Source organism: Dipodomys ordii, unplaced genomic scaffold (assembly GCF_000151885.1).
Source record: "Dipodomys ordii isolate 6190 unplaced genomic scaffold, Dord_2.0 Scaffold113, whole genome shotgun sequence".
Classification (NCBI taxonomy): domain Eukaryota; kingdom Metazoa; phylum Chordata; class Mammalia; order Rodentia; family Heteromyidae; genus Dipodomys; species Dipodomys ordii.
Window position 1 is genome coordinate 3,616,851 of NW_012267329.1, and position 17,631 is coordinate 3,634,481.

General features: G+C 40.8%; 1 protein-coding gene across 1 annotated transcript in view; it reads left to right on the forward strand.

The window, feature by feature from the left end:
* Positions 1-17,631, forward strand: part of Dennd5a (DENN/MADD domain containing 5A) — a 98,326-nt gene that overhangs the window by 30,281 nt on the left and 50,414 nt on the right. The window contains exons 2-4 of the mRNA XM_013028677.1: positions 7,872-7,943; positions 8,683-8,792; positions 12,666-13,323. Of these exons, the coding sequence (XP_012884131.1) occupies positions 7,872-7,943; positions 8,683-8,792; positions 12,666-13,323 (840 nt within the window). The remainder of the gene's footprint in view (positions 1-7,871; positions 7,944-8,682; positions 8,793-12,665; positions 13,324-17,631) is intronic.

Consider the following 17,631-nt stretch of genomic DNA (forward strand, 5'->3'; position numbering starts at 1 on the left):
TCCTTCCTTCCTTCCTTCCTTTCTTTCTTTCTTTTTCTTTTTTTTGGTTCCGGTCTTGGGGCCTGAACTCTGTGCCTGGGCGCTGTCCCTCAGCTCTTCAGCTCAACGCTAGTGCTCTACCACTTGAGCCACAACACCACTTTCGGCTTTTTGCTTATGTGGTGCTGAGGAATTGAACACAGGGCCTCATGCTCGTAAGGCAAGTGCTCTACCACTGAGCAAACTTCCTAGCCCCCCCCTTTTTTTTGTTATTGTTGGTTGTGGGGCTTGAGCTGTTGGCCTGGGCGCTGTCCCTCAGCTCTTCAACTCAAGGCTAATGCTCTACCACTTGAGCTACAGTGCCACTTCCGGTTTTCTGGTGGTTTATTGGAGATAAGAGTTTCATGGACTTTCCGGCCTGGGCTGGCTTTGAACCGTGGTCTTCAGATCTCAGCCTCCTAAGTAGCTAGGATTACAGGCGTGAGCCACAGGCGCCTGGCTTGTTTTTATTTTTATATGATGACATCCAGCCAGGAAAATGCTGTTAATTTAATGCTACAAATTTTTTTGAGATTTTCAGCATTTAAAGGATTATATCTTACAGAAATTTATTGTCATATGTCCTTTGTGTCTTGCCTGTAGTAGATGGCTTAAAGCAGTGGTTTAAAGTTCTTTTTGGTTCACAGATTCCTTTGAAAATCTGATGCAAATTGGATATTGCATCCGTTTGGGTTATTTGACATTATGGCCTGCCAAGATATTGTCCCCAAATTTTTTTTAAACTTTTAATTGTTATTATAAAGGTGATATACACAGGCTGTCCTCAAATCTTGAATGGAAAACTTTATCTTGGAGTTAGCTTTGTCACTCCTGTGGTGGATGCTGAATCTTATATTTCATATATACATCTTTCTTAGTTAATTCAAGTGGTTTTTTTTTCTTTTTTCTTTTTGTTGGTCATGGGGCTTGATCTCTGGGCCTGGGTGCTGTCCCTCAGCTCTTCAGCTCAAGGCTAGTGTTCTACCTCTTGAGCCATAGTGCCACTTTCAGTTTTCTAGTGGTTAATTGGAGATAAGAGTCTCACCAACTTTCCTGCCTGGGTTGGCTTTGAACAGTGATCCTCAGATCTCAGCTTCCTGAGTAGCTAGGATTACAGGTGTGAGCCACTGGCACCTGGCTTAATTCAAGTTTTTTATCTTACTTTTTTCTGTTCCTAGGGCTTGAACTCAGGACCTGAGTGCTGACTCTCAGCTTTTTTGCTTCAGGATAGTGCTGTACCCCTTGAACTATAGCTCCACTTCCTGCATTTTACTGGTAAATTGGAGATAAGAGTCTCGCAGACTTTCCTGCCCAGGCCGACTTTGAACTTTGGTTCTCAGATCTCAGCTTCCTGAGTAGCTAGAATTACAGGCATGAGCCACTGGCATTGACTCAGTTAATTCAAGTTTTAGCCCAGCATATCCTTCCAAATTAAATGTCTGTGAATTAAAAAAAAATTCTTGCACTTTGTCCCTAATTTGGCTGAGTATACAATTCTAGTTGGAAATAATTTTCCCTTTAGGACTTTGAAAACATGGCTCCATTGTTTTCCAGTTTCCAATGTTGTTGTTGAAAACCCCATCTATTCAGATGCTCTGTTCTTTGTAAGTGCATCTTTCTTTCTGGAAATGTCTAGAATTTTCTCTTTTTCCTGGCATTTTGAAGTGTTTTGGTCTATTTTTTTTAACCTATTATGTAGAGCCTTTGAGAATACTTTCAGTTTGGAAATTCATGCCTTTTATATGTGGGATATTCTGTTGAGTTAGTAATTATTTCTGCTTTTTTATTTTCTCCATTTTACTTTTATCAAATACTATTGCTTGTATTGAGATGTTCTGGACTGATTAATTTTCCTATATTATTTTCTCCAATGATTTAATTTTTTTAATTTTTTAATTTTTTTATCATCAAGGTAATATACAGAGGGGTTACAGTTACATAAGTAAGGTAATAAGTACATTTGGCTCTTTCCTCATTTTTCTCCCATTTTCCCTCTCCCCCAACCTCCCCCATCCAATGATCTTGTTATTTGTTCTCCTGCTGTGGATATTTCCTCAAATCTATTTTCCCAACTCTTCTATTAGTTACCAAGTTTTTAAATGCTTATGTAATTTCCAAAGGCTTTTTCTTAGTGTTCTTTAAAAAAATCCTAACTTTTTTTCATGTAATATGCAACATTTTTTTTTTTCTGAGAATATTTATGATAGTAATTTTTTTTTTTTTGTCAGTCATGGGGCTTGAATTCTGGGCATGGGCACTGTCACTGAGCTTGTCAGCTCAAGGCTAGTGCTCTACCACTTTGAGCCACAGTACCACTTCTGGTTTTCTGGTGGTTAATTGGAAAGAAGAGTCTCATGGACTTTCTTGCCAGGGCTGGCTTTGAACCACAATTCTCAAATCTCCTCCTCCTTAGTAACTAGGATTACAGGTGTGAACCATTGGTACTCGGCAGTAATTTTTTAAATATAGGATTTTTTTTTTTTTTTGTCAGTCATGGGGCTTGTTCTTAGGGCCTAGGCATTGTCCCTGAGCTCTTTTGCTCAAGGGTAATGCTCTACCTCTTTGAGCCACTGTGTCACTTCCAGTTTTCTGGTGGTTAATTGGAGATAAGAGTCTCATGGCCTTTCCTGGCTTTGAACTGCAGTCTTCAGATCTCAGCCTTCTGAGTAGCTAGGATTACAGGCATGAGCTACTGGCACCTGGCCTTTTTTTTGTCTTTTTAAGCAACTTTATTGACATAGAAGCCTACCTATACGAAGTACAGAGTTTTTTGTGTTTTTTTTTTGCTGGTCCTAGGGCTTGAACTCTGGGTTTGGAGACTGTCCCTGAGTTTATAGCACTCTACTACTTGAGCCACAGCGCCACTTCTGGCTTTTTCTTTGATTAATTGGAGATGAAAGTCTCATGGAAAACTTTCCTGTCCTGTTTGGCTTTGAACTGTGTATCTCAGCCTCCTGAGTAGGATTATAGGACTGAGTCACCAACACCTGGTTCCAGTTTTTTTTTTTTTTTTTAGTGTAGTTACAGAATTGTGCAATCAACTTATTAAGAGTTACTCAGTGTCTCCTCACTCAAGGAAGGAGTGAGGTAAGAAACAAGTCTGGGGCTGGGAAGATGGCTCAGCGGTAGAGTGCTTGCCTTGAAAGCATGAGGCCCTGGGTTTGATTCCTCAGCACCACATAAACAGAAAAAGCCGGAAGTGGTGCTGTGTCTCCAGTGGTAGAGTGCTAGCCTTGAGCTGAAGAGCTGAGGGACAGCGCCCAGACCCAGAGTTCAGGCCCCATGACTGGCAAAAAAAAAAAACAAGTCTGTTTCTAGATTTGCTTATTTTGAATATTTTGTTTAAATGAGATACGAAGTTTTTTTTTGTTATTGTTACTGTTTTTCTGATCTTGGGGCTTAAACTCAGTGCCTGGGTGCTGTCTCTGAGCTTTTGTGTGCAAGGCTAACACCCTACTCCACTTGAACCTTAGCTCTACTTCCAAATTTTTGGTGGTTAATTGTGGATAAGAGTCTCATAGATTTTCCTGTCTAGGCTGGTTTTTAACTGTGATCTTCAGATATCAGCCTCCTAAGTAGCTAGGATTACAGGTGTGAGCTCTGGGCATCTGGCTGAGATGTTTTTAAAGTCTTTTTAATAAATTTACAATTTTAGGATAGTAGGAATAAGAATTGATTTAGGTGTACTGCCTAGAAGATAATAAATAGGAGACAAGGCCTTAATAAAAGTAACACGTATATTAAAAGTACACATGTACAAATCCAAAATCATCTGATAAATAAAGCATGGTTAGAAAAACAACAAAATCCCTCCAGGGGAAAACAAAGGAATACAGATTCTTTCTTAATTTTCCATTGAAAAGTTTGGTGGGCAGCTTTCTTGGATTAGTGTTGTAGAAGGAGCCTTGATTGATTTGCAGAGTGTATACTTATGTGTATGTCACTGGGTCCACTGTCTTGTTTTTTTTTTTTTTTTGTCAGTCGTGGAGCCTGAACTCTGGGTCTGGGTGCTGTCCCTCAACTCTTCAGCTCAAGGCTAGCGCCCTGCCACTTGAACCATGGCACCACTTCTGGCTTTTTTCTGCTTATGTGGTGCTGAGGAATTGAACCCAGTGCCTCATACATGTGAGGCAAGCACTCTACCACTGAGCCACCTTCCCAGCCCAAGATACAGAATAGTTCTATCACAGGATTGCTCTTTTTTGTTGTTGTTGTTGGTTGTGAGGCCTGAACTCTGGGCCTGGGCACTGTCCCTCAGCTCAAGGCTGGTGCTTTACCACTTGAGCCACAGCACCACTTCTGGCTTTTTCTGCTTATGTGGTGCTGAGGAATCAAACCCAGGGCCTCATGTATAACAGGCAAGCACTGTACCACTGAGCCACCTTCCTAGCCCAGGGTTGCTCTTTCATATCTACTTTCTTTCCTTTTCTTCTTTTTGTTCATTGTTTTTTCACCCTAAAGTGTGTATGTGTGTGTGTATGTGTGTACATATGTGTGTGAGTGTGTTTATTCATTGCTAAGGATTGAAGAGTCTAATATGTGCTGAGTGTGTGTGTATGTATGTATGTGTGTGTATGTATTTAAGCAGTGCTAGGCATTGAAGAGCCTAGTATGTGCTAGGGTTTTGTGTGTGTGTGTGTGTGTGTGTGTGTGTGTGTGTGTGTGTGTGTGTGTGTGTGTGTGTGTGTGTGTGTGTGTGTGTGTGTAAGCATTGCTAGGGATTAAAGAGCAGTAAGTGCTAGGCAATCCTTTTGCCACTGAGCTATATCTCTAGCTCTTGTTTTTTCTTTTTTGTACTGGTCCTGAGTCTTTAACTCAGGACCTAGGTGCTGTCTTTGTTCAAACCACCACCTCTTCCTCCTCTTCAGCCACACTCTAGATGGTCTCTCACGCTCACCTCTGTTCCACTCTTGATCTCATAGCTGCTGTGGTTCTCCCCTTACTTAGTAGCTGATTTTAACATCTGAATATGTGGCATATCTTAGGGATACCTCACAGCAATCTAAGGAAGATACCTTTCTCCTGAAGCCCTCATATTACAGTGGTAGTTGACTTGATTCCTGTGTATGTTCAGGTATATGTATTTAACTGAGGGGATTTTCTAGGTGAGTTAGGAAGAAATGAACAAATTGACAACTAAAAATGAAGAAGCTTTGGAGGAAGAAATAGTTATCTTCTCTCAAAACTGAAGGCAGTTTAAAAATACATTCTGAGAATTTCAGACTGTAAATAAGAGCATTATATCAGCTGCTTGCTGCTTAATAGTACAGAAGGCAGGCCTTCCATGGGTGGCTCGTAATAGGTGCTGTCAAAGCAACGAGAACTAGTTTTACTTAAGCCATGGGTCTTTGTTGCTATAGCTTTTGCCAGCTGTCTGCTGATTTTGCTAGACTTCTTGAATAAAGATTCCCAAATATACTTTGAGAGATAACATATGCTTAAAAAGAAAGTTTCTGAAGAATCAGTTTGGAAGAAGTGATCAAGAATTGAGAAGAACTGAAATTTGCTTTACTAATGAAGATTGGGTTTTGTCAGAAATTGGAAATTTCTAATTAATGAGCTGCTTTTTTTGAGGATGGAAAAAGCTAGAGAGAAATTTTATTTATTATTATTATTATTAATTTTTGGTTGTGGAGCTTGAACTCTGGGGCTTGGGCACTGTCCCTCAGCTCTTCAGCTCAAGGCTAGCACTCTACTAGTTGAGCCACAGTGCTACTTCCAGCTTTTTCTGTTTATGTGATGCTGAGGAATTGAACCCAAGGCCTCATGCATGCCAGGCAAGCACTCTACCACTGAGCCACCTTCCCAGTCCTAGAGAGAAATTTTAATTACTAAATAAATAACTCTGACTGGTATTATTTATTTTTGGAACAGGTAACTTAGAATTATTATTATTGTTATTATTATTATAATTTTGCTGGTCGTGGGGCTTGAACTCTGGGCCTGGGCACTGTCTCTTAGCTGTTCACCTCAAGGCCAGCACTCTATCATTTGAGCCACAACACCACTTCTGGTTTTCTGGCGGTTTTATTGGAGATAAGAGTCTCATGGACTTTCCTGCCTGAGCTGGCTTTGAACCTTGATCCTCAGATCTCAGCCTCCTTAGTAGCTAGGATTACAGGCATGAGCCACTGGTGCCCAGCATAGAATTATTATAAACTCATTTTTAATTAAAAAAATAAAAGAGGGTTGGGAATGTGGCTTAGTGGTAAAGTATTTGCCTAGCGTACCTGAAACCCTGGGTTCATTTCCTCAGTACCGCATAAATAGAAAAAGTCAGAAGTGGTACTGTGGCTCAAGTGGTATGGTGTTAGCCTTGAGCAAAAGAAGCTCAGGGATAGTGCCCAGGTCCTGAGTTCAAATCCCAGGACTGTAATAAATAAATAAATAAGAGCAACCTGAATGCTTTAGGGAGGGACTTTCTGCCTTTCAGTCCATGTCATTCTGTGATGAACAGTTTATCTCTCTTAATAATCATTAGCTCATTTGAATTCCAAACCACTTTAGAAAAACTATAATTGGAACAGAATTCTGTCAGCTAGAACATATAAATAGGATCCTGTGTAAGGGTGCTCTGATTGTATACTACATAGCTGAAGATCTAAGCTGCCCAGATAATAACCTTGATGGCTTGAGTGTGTTCTTTTCTTGTGCATTTCACAGTAACATCCTAATAGAAGGTGCATTGTCATCTCTCTCCCCAGATTCTACTGAGTTCTCTTATATGATATGACTAGTCAATAAACAAGATATAATTCAATTAAATTGTGCTTGATTAAATTTTCTGTACATTTTTATGATACCTAGTAAAATGATTATTTTTCTTATTTGCATTGTTTGTTTTTTAATTATTAAGGAGTTGTCCAGAGGAGTTACAATTTCATTAAATTAGATAATTCGTACAATTCTTCTTGAACAATGTTACCACTTTCACTTTCCCCTAAAAATTATTATTATTTTTGTTGGTCATGGGACTTGAATTCTGGGTCTGGGTGCTGTCCCTGAGTTCTTCAGTTCAAGGCTAGCGTTCTACCACTTGAGCCACAGGATACTTCCAGCTTTTTTCTCATGGTTAATTGGAGATAAGAGTTTCGTGGACTTTTCTGCCTGGGATTGCTTTGAACTGCGATCCTCAGATCTCAGCCTCCTCAGTAGCTAGGATTACTGGTATGAGCCATTGGCATCTGGCCTGAAAATTATTTTAAACTGTTTAGCTGAAATTAATTTGTTCCTAATTTCTTTCTTTTTTTTTTTTTGTCGGTCATGGGGCTTGAACTCTGGGCCTGGGCGCTGTCCCTCAGCTCTTCAGCTCAAGGCGAGCGCTCTACCACTTGAGCTACAGCGCCACTTCCGGTTTTCTAGTGGTTTATTGGAGATAGGAGTCTCACGGTCTTTCCTGCCCGGGCTGGCTTTGAACCGCGATCCTCAGATCTCAGCCTCCTGAGTAGCGCCCGGCTTTGTTCCTAATTTCTTAAACCCCTTAGGAAAGTAATATTTTAGAGTAGATTATTTCAGATAAAACTCTAATGATGTTATAGTAAGTTTGTATCAATTTACCTCTTTATTGTATCCTATTGTAATGTTTTTCAAACTATGAATGTTGACTGTCAGTTTAGGTGTGCAAGCATTATTTTTTGTTTTATTAGTATAGAGTAGGAAGTAGGAGAGGGCCTCAATAGTAAGGGTAAGTATTGTTTTATAAAAAAATTTATTTCAGGTAAATTGACATATACACATACATGTATGTGTTAATTGTTTTATGTTGTAAAATGTGTTTTGTACTGGAGTCATGGTCAAAAATTTGAGTAACACTGCTTTCTAGTAATACTCTTGTTATTTCATTTATCATATAGCATTATGCCAGTACATTCAGGCTTCTAAAGCCAGGGATGGTGCCAGCCCTTTCATTTCAAGTACGACTGAAGGTAAAAGAACAAACAAACAAAATTGAGAACACCCAAAGCTTTTTGGTGGTTCTTACCTATGTCTCTCCAACAGCATTTTGTATCCTTTGGCCTTCTAACCTTCCTGTGCCTCTTTTGACAGTAGAGTTTCATATTGGCATCTCTAGGTGGTGGGTTCTCTGGTTCTTCCCTTCTCATGTTAATGTTCTAAGTTCAGTATATTGTTTGAAAAGGGAAAGGGAGAAACAGAAGTCTAGATGCTTTAAATGATTCTGTACTCTTCAGATTTACCTTCAAATCTGTTTTCTTTATGTTTTTGTATTTTTCGGAGTTTTTGGTTATATAAATGACAGTTTTTCCTTGGTTATGTTAATTTGATATTTTCAATTGACTTTAACCAACTCCTATGGCTTTCAATGGGGGAAAGATGAATACTCCTTTTTAATTATTTGTGCTTTCTCCCCTCTATTTCAAGAAAAGTAGTATTTTGTTAAAAATATTAAATATTTATTTTTAGTAATATTTGATTTCAAAGAGAAGCAAAGATAGCTAGTGGTGTCTGCTATTAATCATGCTATACTTTTTCAGCTTCTTTACTGACACGTTACCATTTTAATATCTTTCCTATTCTTAAATGGTTGGCGTTACTAACCCCCTTGCCTTCATTTCTGTATTTGCTGGACTACTGAGCTAATTCATTCATAACACTAGGTTTAAAGGGACTTTGTGGAGATGATTTGCTTTATTCTTCTTCTTACAGGAGAAAATTTTGAGCAGACACCATTGAGACGAACATTCAAGTCTAAAGTCCTTGCCCGATATCCTGAGAATGTTGAATGGAATCCCTTCGACCAAGATGCAGTGGGAATGGTTAGTATTTCTTAGCTACAGATATGAGATAGTTTACAAATAATTTATAGTAGGATTATGAGTCCAGCTGTGGTAGCATTGCTGCATAGTCTGTATTTTGTTCAGACTATCAAATATTGAGAATATATCAAAATATAATAAAAATCATATGTTTCTGTTATGTAACTATACATATATAGTATTGAGTATTTTGGAGTACTAAGCTATTGAATGTTTATTACATCAAGATTATATTACTAATGAAGTTTAAAGTAATTTTCTTTCTCTTTCTCTCTCTCTCTTTTTTTTTTTTTTGTTTGGTCTTCGGGCTTGAACTCAGGCCTGGGTGCTGTCCCAGGCTGTGTTTTGCTCAAGGCTAATGCTCTACCACTTTGAGCCACAGTGCCACTGTGTCACTTCCAGTTCTTTTGGTGTTAATTGGGGATAGGGCTTCCAGACATTTTTTTGTGTGTGTGTGTCAGTTATTGGGTTTGAACTCTGGGCCTGGCATTGTTCCTGAGCTCTTCCGCTTAAGGTAAGCACTGTACCACTTGAGCCACAGCGCCATTTCTGGTTCCTGGTGGCTAATTGGAGATAAGAGTCTCACAGGGCTGGGAAGGTGGCTCAGTGGTAGAGCGCTTGCCTTGCATGCCTGAGGCCCTGGGTTCAATTCCTCAGCACCACATAAGCAAAAAAGGAAAAAAGCCGGAAGTGGCGCTGTGGCTCAAGTGGTAGAGCGCTAGCCTTGAGCTGAAGAGCTGAGGGACAGCACCCAGGCCCAGAGTTCAGGCCCCACGACCGCCCCCCCCCCCCAAAATAAAAGACTTTCCTTCCTGGGCTGGCTTTGAACCACCTCAGTCTCATCCTCCTGAGTAGTTAGGATTGCAGGCGTGAACTACCAGCACCCGGCTTAAAGTTGTTTTCTTTTATTATATATTGTTTATATTTAAGTCTTTTGTCAGGTATTGTCTTTTGTTGTTGTTGTTGGTCTTGGGGCTTGAACTCTGGGCCATATTGTTATCCCTGAGCTTCTTTTGCTCAAGGCTAGTGTTCTACCACTTGAGCCACAGTGCCACTTCCTGCTTTTTCTGAGTAGTTTATTGCAGAAAAGTGTCTCACTGACTTTTCTGCCTGGGCTGGCTTTGAAACGTGAGTGAGCCTTAGATCTTAGCTTCCTGAGTAACTAGGATTATAAGCATGAACCACTGGTATCTGGCTGGTATTGTCTTTTTATTTCATCATAATTTTAGGTGGGATAGCATTTTAAATTTCATGTTGAATGTTACTCTGAGTAAGCTAACCTTTATTGAATATTCATCTTATGCTTGGCACTCTAGTAAGCATTTTACATAGATTAACTAATTTGTTCTTTACCTTCTACATGGGTAATTTTTTATTTTTGTTGGTTGTGGGGCCTCAACTCTGGGCCTGGGCTCTGTCCCTGCAGCTCTTCAGCTCAAGGCTAGCGCTCTACCACTTGAGCAACAGTGCCACTTCTGGCATTGGGTTTTGCTTTTTTTTTTTTTTGTCTGTCGTAGGGCTTGAATTCTGGGCCTGGACGCTGTCCCTCAGCTCTTCAGCTCAAGGTGAGCACGCTACCACTTGAGCTACAGTGCCACTTCCCACTTCTGGCTTTTTCTGTTTATGTGGTACTGAGGAATTGAACCCAGGGCCTCATGCATGCCAGGCAAGCGCTCTACCACTGATCTACCTTCCCAGCCCCCTATATAGGTAATATTAAGAACACACACAAATACACATGCATAACTTAAGAGAGATGGATTCTAAAACTCAGAGAAGCTAAGTAATATATTCAAGATCACATAGGTATAATTAGTCAAGCTGGAGTTTCAACACTGGTAGTTTGGTTCTAGACCTGCCTCTTTTTTTTTTGTCAGTCGTGGGGCTTGAACTGTGGGCTTGGGCACTGTCCCTGTGCTCTTCAGCTCAAGGCAAGCGCTCTACCACTTGAGCCACAGTGCCACTACCAGTTTTTTCTAGTGGTTTATTGGAGATAACAGTCTCTAGGACTTTCCTGCCTGGGATGGCTTTGAACCATGATCCTCTGATCTCAGCCTCCTGAGTAGCTAGGATTACAGGTGTGAACCACCAGCGCTGGGCTCTGCCTCTTTTTTTAAAATGATATTTCCCTGCCCCTTCCCCCACCCCCTATCTTTTTTGTGGTATTGGGTTTGGACTCAGGGTCTCTTATTTGCTCAGCTTGCTTGCTTAGCTAGCGTTTTACTACTTGAGTCTTGCCTCTAGCCAGGCCTCTGCTTTTAACATCTATATTGCCTCTTACTTTTTAGTAGTGTTCTATTGTTTAGTGGATGATCTTGTTTAATGTCTACAATAACTCTCCAGACAAATACCACATATTATCATTCACAAGTAAGAATATGTCTTACTGAACCTTAAATTTTTGACTTCTACTCCATTCCTTATTAGAAAAACAAATGGGCATTGAAAAATTAAGTTCAAGGATAGTGGATATAGAGCATCATATAGATCCTTATATTTATTAACTTAAGTAGTTGGTGTTTCATTTGTACAGCCAGGTATATGTAGAACTGGAAAATGGGCAGTGATTGATTCAGGTCAGTTTGATTATTTATGTTTCTTTATATAACTTGTGAGTCAATAGAAAAATGAATGTCATTATTCTGATCATGTCATCTCCTTCCTTTGTGAAATGAGAATCTTTTTGATATGAAGAGGTTTTATTGATGACAGAATTTTGTCTAAAACTGTTTATTTACAAGTTTATTTTCAGATGTAAAAATGTATCTGTTTTCAGATGTATTTCTATCACTGTCTCTTAATATGTCTTTTAGTCTGTCATACTTAATCATCTACTATTTTCTCAATTTTCTTTTCTTTTGCCAGTCCTGGGACTTGAACTCAGGGCCTGGGCACTGTCCCTGAACAACTTTTGCTCAAGGCTAGCACTCTACCACTTGAGCCACAGTACTACTTCCTGGCCTTTTCTGTGTATGCAGTACTGAGGAATTAAACCCAGAGCTACATGCATGCTAGGCAAGCACCCTACCACAGAGCTACCTTCCCAGTCCCCGTTTTCTAAATTTTCTAAGCAATCTTACTTTCAGAATTTTGGGTCAATCTTAGATGGCTTGAACTCAGAACTTGGCACTGTCCCTAGGCTTTTGGCTCAAGGCTAGCATTCTACCATTTTTGGCTTTTGTTATACCTAATTGGAGATAAGAGTCTCGTGGACTTTGCTGCCTAGGCTGGCTTTGAACCACTATCCCCAGATCTGTCTTTTTTTCTTTTGCTAGTCCTGGGGCTTGAACTCAGGGCCAGGGCACTGTCCATGAACCTCTCTGTGTTCAAGGCTAGTGCTCTACCAGCTGAGCCATAGTGCCTCTTCTGGCCTTTTCTGTTTATATGGAACTGAGGAATCCAACTCAGGGCTTCATGCATGCTAGGCAAGCACTTTACCATTATGCCACATTCCCAGCCTGATCTCAGTCTTCTAAATAGCTAGGGTTATAGATGTGATCTACCAGTGTCCTGCTCTTTGTTTTCTTTTACTTTTGTATGTTTGTACATTTTCTTCCTGATTCTAAAATGTTCTAATTTTTATGTTACTTGATGAATTTTAGTATCAACCCATATCTGAAGTTTTTTCTGAAGTTCCTATGCTGAGTTGTCTTTTTAGTGTTTCTCTAGTATTTTGCATATACTTCGATGTCGATAAACTGTATATTAACTGTCCTATAATTTTGTTTATGTGTATATTGCATTAGAATAGGAAAGCTTTAAGGCAGGTATATATCTAGAACAGTAAGTGCTAGATAGATAGATATATAGACAGTGTGTCCTTAAGATGACTAGCAGTGAGTGTTCTCACTGCTTGCCTTGTTTCTTTTGCAGCTGTGCATGCCCAAAGGGCTGGCATTCAAGACCCAGGCTGATCCTAGGGAGCCCCAGTTCCATGCCTTTATTATCACAAGGGAGGATGGCTCTCGGACATTTGGGTTTGCCCTCACATTTTATGAAGAAGTGACTAGCAAGCAGATCTGCAGTGCAATGCAGACCCTGTACCACATGCACAATGCTGAGTATGATGTCCTACACACTCCTGTGGCTGATGGTGGAGACCCGTGTGGCATGGAAGACGGGGAAGGCACTCCTGGGACCAAGCTGCAGCGCTTCAACTCGTACGACATTAGCCGAGACACTCTCTATGTCTCTAAGTGTATTTGCCTCATCACACCCATGTCCTTCATGAAGGCATGCCGGAGTGTGCTGGAACAGCTTCACCAGGCAGTTACTTCACCTCAGCCCCCTCCTCTGCCTCTTGAGAGCTACATATACAACGTACTTTATGAGGTGCCACTCCCACCTCCTGGCCGGTCCTTGAAGTTTTCTGGGGTTTATGGGCCAATAATTTGTCAGAGACCAAGTACCAATGAGCTTCCCTTATTCGACTTTCCTGTCAAAGAAGTCTTTGAACTGCTTGGGGTGGAGAATGTCTTTCAGCTTTTTACTTGTGCCCTTCTGGAGTTTCAAATTCTGCTCTACTCACAGCGTAAGTGCTTACGAGAGTTCTCTGCATAGGATCTGTAGAGTTCTCTGTATAGGATCTCCCTGCTTTCCATATTCAAATACAGTGAGATTGACTATAAAGGTCAAAGTTGTTAGAATTTGGGCAAAAGTGAGGTCTTTTGCAAGTAGGTGGTGGGTGGCAAACTGATATAACATGACAGAGCTAGCATTTCTGGTTCATGGCCTTCTGGTAAGACTGGGAGGACAACTTTGTCTACTGATATCCCTTCTAATTGAAGCTGAAAAACTGGGATGGGGGATGATGGTCACCAGAAGTAATGTTCCATTAGTTCTGCTCTCTCTCTCTCTCTCTCTCTCTCTCTCTCTCTCTTACCTGAACTTACTGATTTTGCTTTCACTTATTGGCTGGTACTCTACCTGAGCCATACCTTCAGCTGTCTCAAGCTATTTCTGTTCCTTTCTCAGACCAATAGTAAAAGCAAGAATTCAAAAAGGATGATCCTTTGCATTTTGAGAAAATGCGCTTTTTGTTCTTTCTGTTTTTTTTTTTTTTTTTAATTCGGTCATGGGGTTTGAATTCTAGGCCTGGGTGCTGTCCCTCAGCTCATCAGCTCCAGGTGAGCACTTTACCACTTGACCCACAGCAGCACTTCTGGTTTTCTGGTTGTTTATTGGAGATAAGAGTGTCATGGACTTTCCTGCCTGGGCTGGCTTTGGACCACGATCCTCAGATCTCAGCCTCCTAAGTAGCTAGAATTACAGGTGTGAGCCACTGGCACCTGGCTTTTTCTTCTTTATTTAAATAAATGTGTGTGTGTGTGTGAGTGTGTGTGTGTGTGTGTGTGTGTGTGCGCGCGCGTGCGCGCGCACGCGCCTAGACATTGTCCCTTAGTGTTTTTTTTTTAATTGCCAGTCCTGGGGCTTGAACTCAGGGCTTGGCCACTGTCCTTAAGCTTCTTTTTTCTCAAGGGTAGCATTCTATCATTTGAGGCACATTACCACGTCCGGCTTATTCTGTTTGTGAGGTACTAAGGAATCAAACCCAGGACTTCATGTATACCACAGGCTAGTACTCTACCACTAAGCCACATTCCCAGCCCCCTCCCTTAGCTTTTATAGTAAAGGCTTAGTTTCAAGGGCCAGAAAAAGAAAAATCCTTTTTACAGTAGAACTTATGTTGTAGTGGGACAAGAAGAGGTAATTAAAAATAAAACATACAGTATGGAAAGTAGTTAATAAGGTCTGAAGAAAATAAAACAGGGAAAGGGATAACATTTGGGAAATAAAAGTTTTTTTTCCTGTCTCATGGAAAAGTTCTTTTTTTTTCCTTTGCCTTTAAAGAAATTGTTGTTGTTATTGTTATTTTTGCTAGTTCTGGGGCTTGAACTCAGAGCCTGGGCACTGTCCCAGAACTTCTTTTGCTCAAGGCTGGCATTCTACCACTTGAGCCACAGTGCTACTTTTGACTTTTTCTATTTTTGTGGTACTAAAGAATTGAACCCAGGGCTTCATGCATACTAGGCAAGCACTCTGCCACTAAGCACATTCTCAGCCCAATAAATTGTTATTATAAAGGTGATGTACAGAAGAGTTACAGTTACATAAGTCAGGTAATGAGTACATTTCTTTTGGACAGTGTCACCCCTTCCCTCACTCTTTCCCAGTTTTCCCTCCCATCCCCACCCACAAGTAGTGTCTAGTGAGTGCTGCTGCTGCATTCCATATGTCTCTTCTTTTCGTTTTTTTTGGTTGGTCATGGGGCTTGTACTCTGAGCCTGGGCACTATCCCTTAGCTCTTCAGCTCAAGGCGAGCACTCTACCACGTGAGCCCCAGCGCCACTTCTAGTGGCTGGTGGTTAATTGGAGATAAGAGTCTCATGGACATTCCAGCCTGGGCTGGCTTTGAACTATGATTCTCAGACTTCAGCCACCAGTGTCTGGCTGTGTGTCCCTTCATTTCTGTGCCTCCCTTTACCCTCCCAAAGACAGATAAATGAACAAGCAAGACAAAAAGAGAAGAAAACAAAAACAGCAATGAAGAAAAGAAAACCTCGTTTCCATTTCCTGGAGTTCATTTCTGTAAATACTATTTTATATAATCAGATGCACATAGCCATTACACCTTTGTGTTCCTCCCCTAAGAATATCCTCCTTTGTTCTCACTGTGTATGACTACCTAGGATCCTGTATAATGTCCCAGTGTATTATTATTAATTATTTTTGGTCAGTCATGGGGTTTGAACTCTGGGCTTGGGCGCTGTCCCTCAGCTCTCCAGCTCAAGGCTAACACTCTACCACTTGAGCCACAGCGCCACTTCCAGCTTTTTCTGTTTATGTGGTGCTGAGGAATCGAACCCAGGGCCTCACACATGCTACGCAAGCACTCTACCACTGAGCCATCTTTCCAGATTATGTCCCAGTGTATTTTAGATCCAGATTTTGCATATTAGAGAAAATATGTGCTGTTCATCTCTCTGAGCTTGGCTTATCTCACTAACATGATTTGTTCTAAGTGTATCCATTTCCCTGCAAATGACATAATTATTTTTTCTAGTGGCTGTGTAAAATTTCATTGTGTATCACTACCACAGTTTTTACCTATTGTAGGACATCTGAACTGTTTCCATAGCTTGGCTAGTGAATAGTGCAGTGATGAACATGGATATTCAAGTGTCTTTATGGTATCCTGACTTGTGATGTTCTGGGTAGATGCCTACGAATAGTATGGCTGGATCATAGGGAAGATGTATGTTTTTTTTTTTTTTGAGGAACCTCCAGACTGTTGTTCAGAGTCTTTGTGCTGGTTTACATTCCCATTACCAGTGCAACAGGTTCCTTTTCCCCCCTCATCCCTGCCAACATTTGTTGTTTGAATTCACGATGTTGGCCAATCTAACTGGGATGAGATGGAATCTCAGAGTTGTTTTGATTTGCATTTCCTTTATGGCCAGGGATGTTGACAATCTGTTTCTTTGCCATTCTTACCTCTTCTTCTGAGAAGTTTTTCCTTAGTTCCTTTGCCCATTTAGTGATTGGTTTATTAGCTTTGGGAGGGGTTAGTTTTTTGAGCTCCTTATATATTTTGGATATTAGGCCTTTGTTGGATGTATTGCTGGTAAAGATCTCCCAGTCTGTAGGATGATAATTAGGGTAGGCCTCTCTGAGTGACCTGTTAAAATCTTTAAGAAAGTGTTCTAGGCAAAGGGCAGAAAGTATAAGGGGGGGGGTGTAAGACAAGAATGTGCTTCATGTGTTCAAGAACAGTGAAGGAGCAGTAGTGAAATAGGAGATGATGGTTGAATTTTTTTTTTTTTTTTTTTTTTGGTCAGTTGTGGGGCTTGAACTCTGGGCTTGAGCGCTATCCCTCAGCTCTTCAGCTCAAGGTGAGCACTCTACCATTTGAGCCATAGTGCCACTTCTGGTTTTCTAGTGGTTTATTGGAGATAACAGTCTCACAGCATTTCCTGCGCAGGCTGGCTTTGAACAGTGATCCTCAGATCTCAGCCTCCTGAGTAGCTAGGATTACAGGTGTGAGCCACGGGCGCCCAGCTTGTTAAAATAATTTTTAAAATTCCTGATTGAGATCTAGTTCAGTAACATGAACTGATTTAGTTGTCAGTCTATGAGCTTTTAGGTATTTGTCTTTCTTGATAGTGTCATTTTGGTTGTTATAGTTGTTATGGGGGTTGAACTCAGGGGCTTGCATTTGATAAGCTAGCATTCTACCACTTGAGTCATGGCCTCTCTTCCTTTTTTCTTTAGTTATTTTGGTGATAAGGTCTCATGATGCATCTATGCCCAAGCAGACCAAGACCACAGTCCTTGTTTAGGTTTCCTACATAGCTGAAATGACAGGCGTGGAGTATTATGCAAGCTATTGGTTGAGAAGAGAGTCTTACTAACATTTTGCTAAGGTTGACCTTGCAGTCCTCCCTAAGTCTGTCTTCCAAGTACTGGGATTGCAGGCATGAGCCTTTGCACCTGGGGATATTGACATCCCTATAGTTAGTTCTAGCTACTCAGGAGACTGAGATCTGAGGATCTTGGTTCAAAGCCAGCCCAAGCAAAAAAGAAAAGTCCATGAGACTCTTATTTCTAGTTAGCTACCAAAAGAAAGCCAGAAATGGTGTGGTAGCTCAAAGTGGTAGAGCACCAGTCTTGAGAACAAAGCTCGGGGACAGTGTCCAGGCACTGAGTTCAGTCCCCAGGAATAACATCACACACACACACACACACACACACACACACACACCCTTTATTACTGTGCAAAAATGTCTGAGAGGTAAATAAGCCTATTACATACACACACACACACACACACACACACACC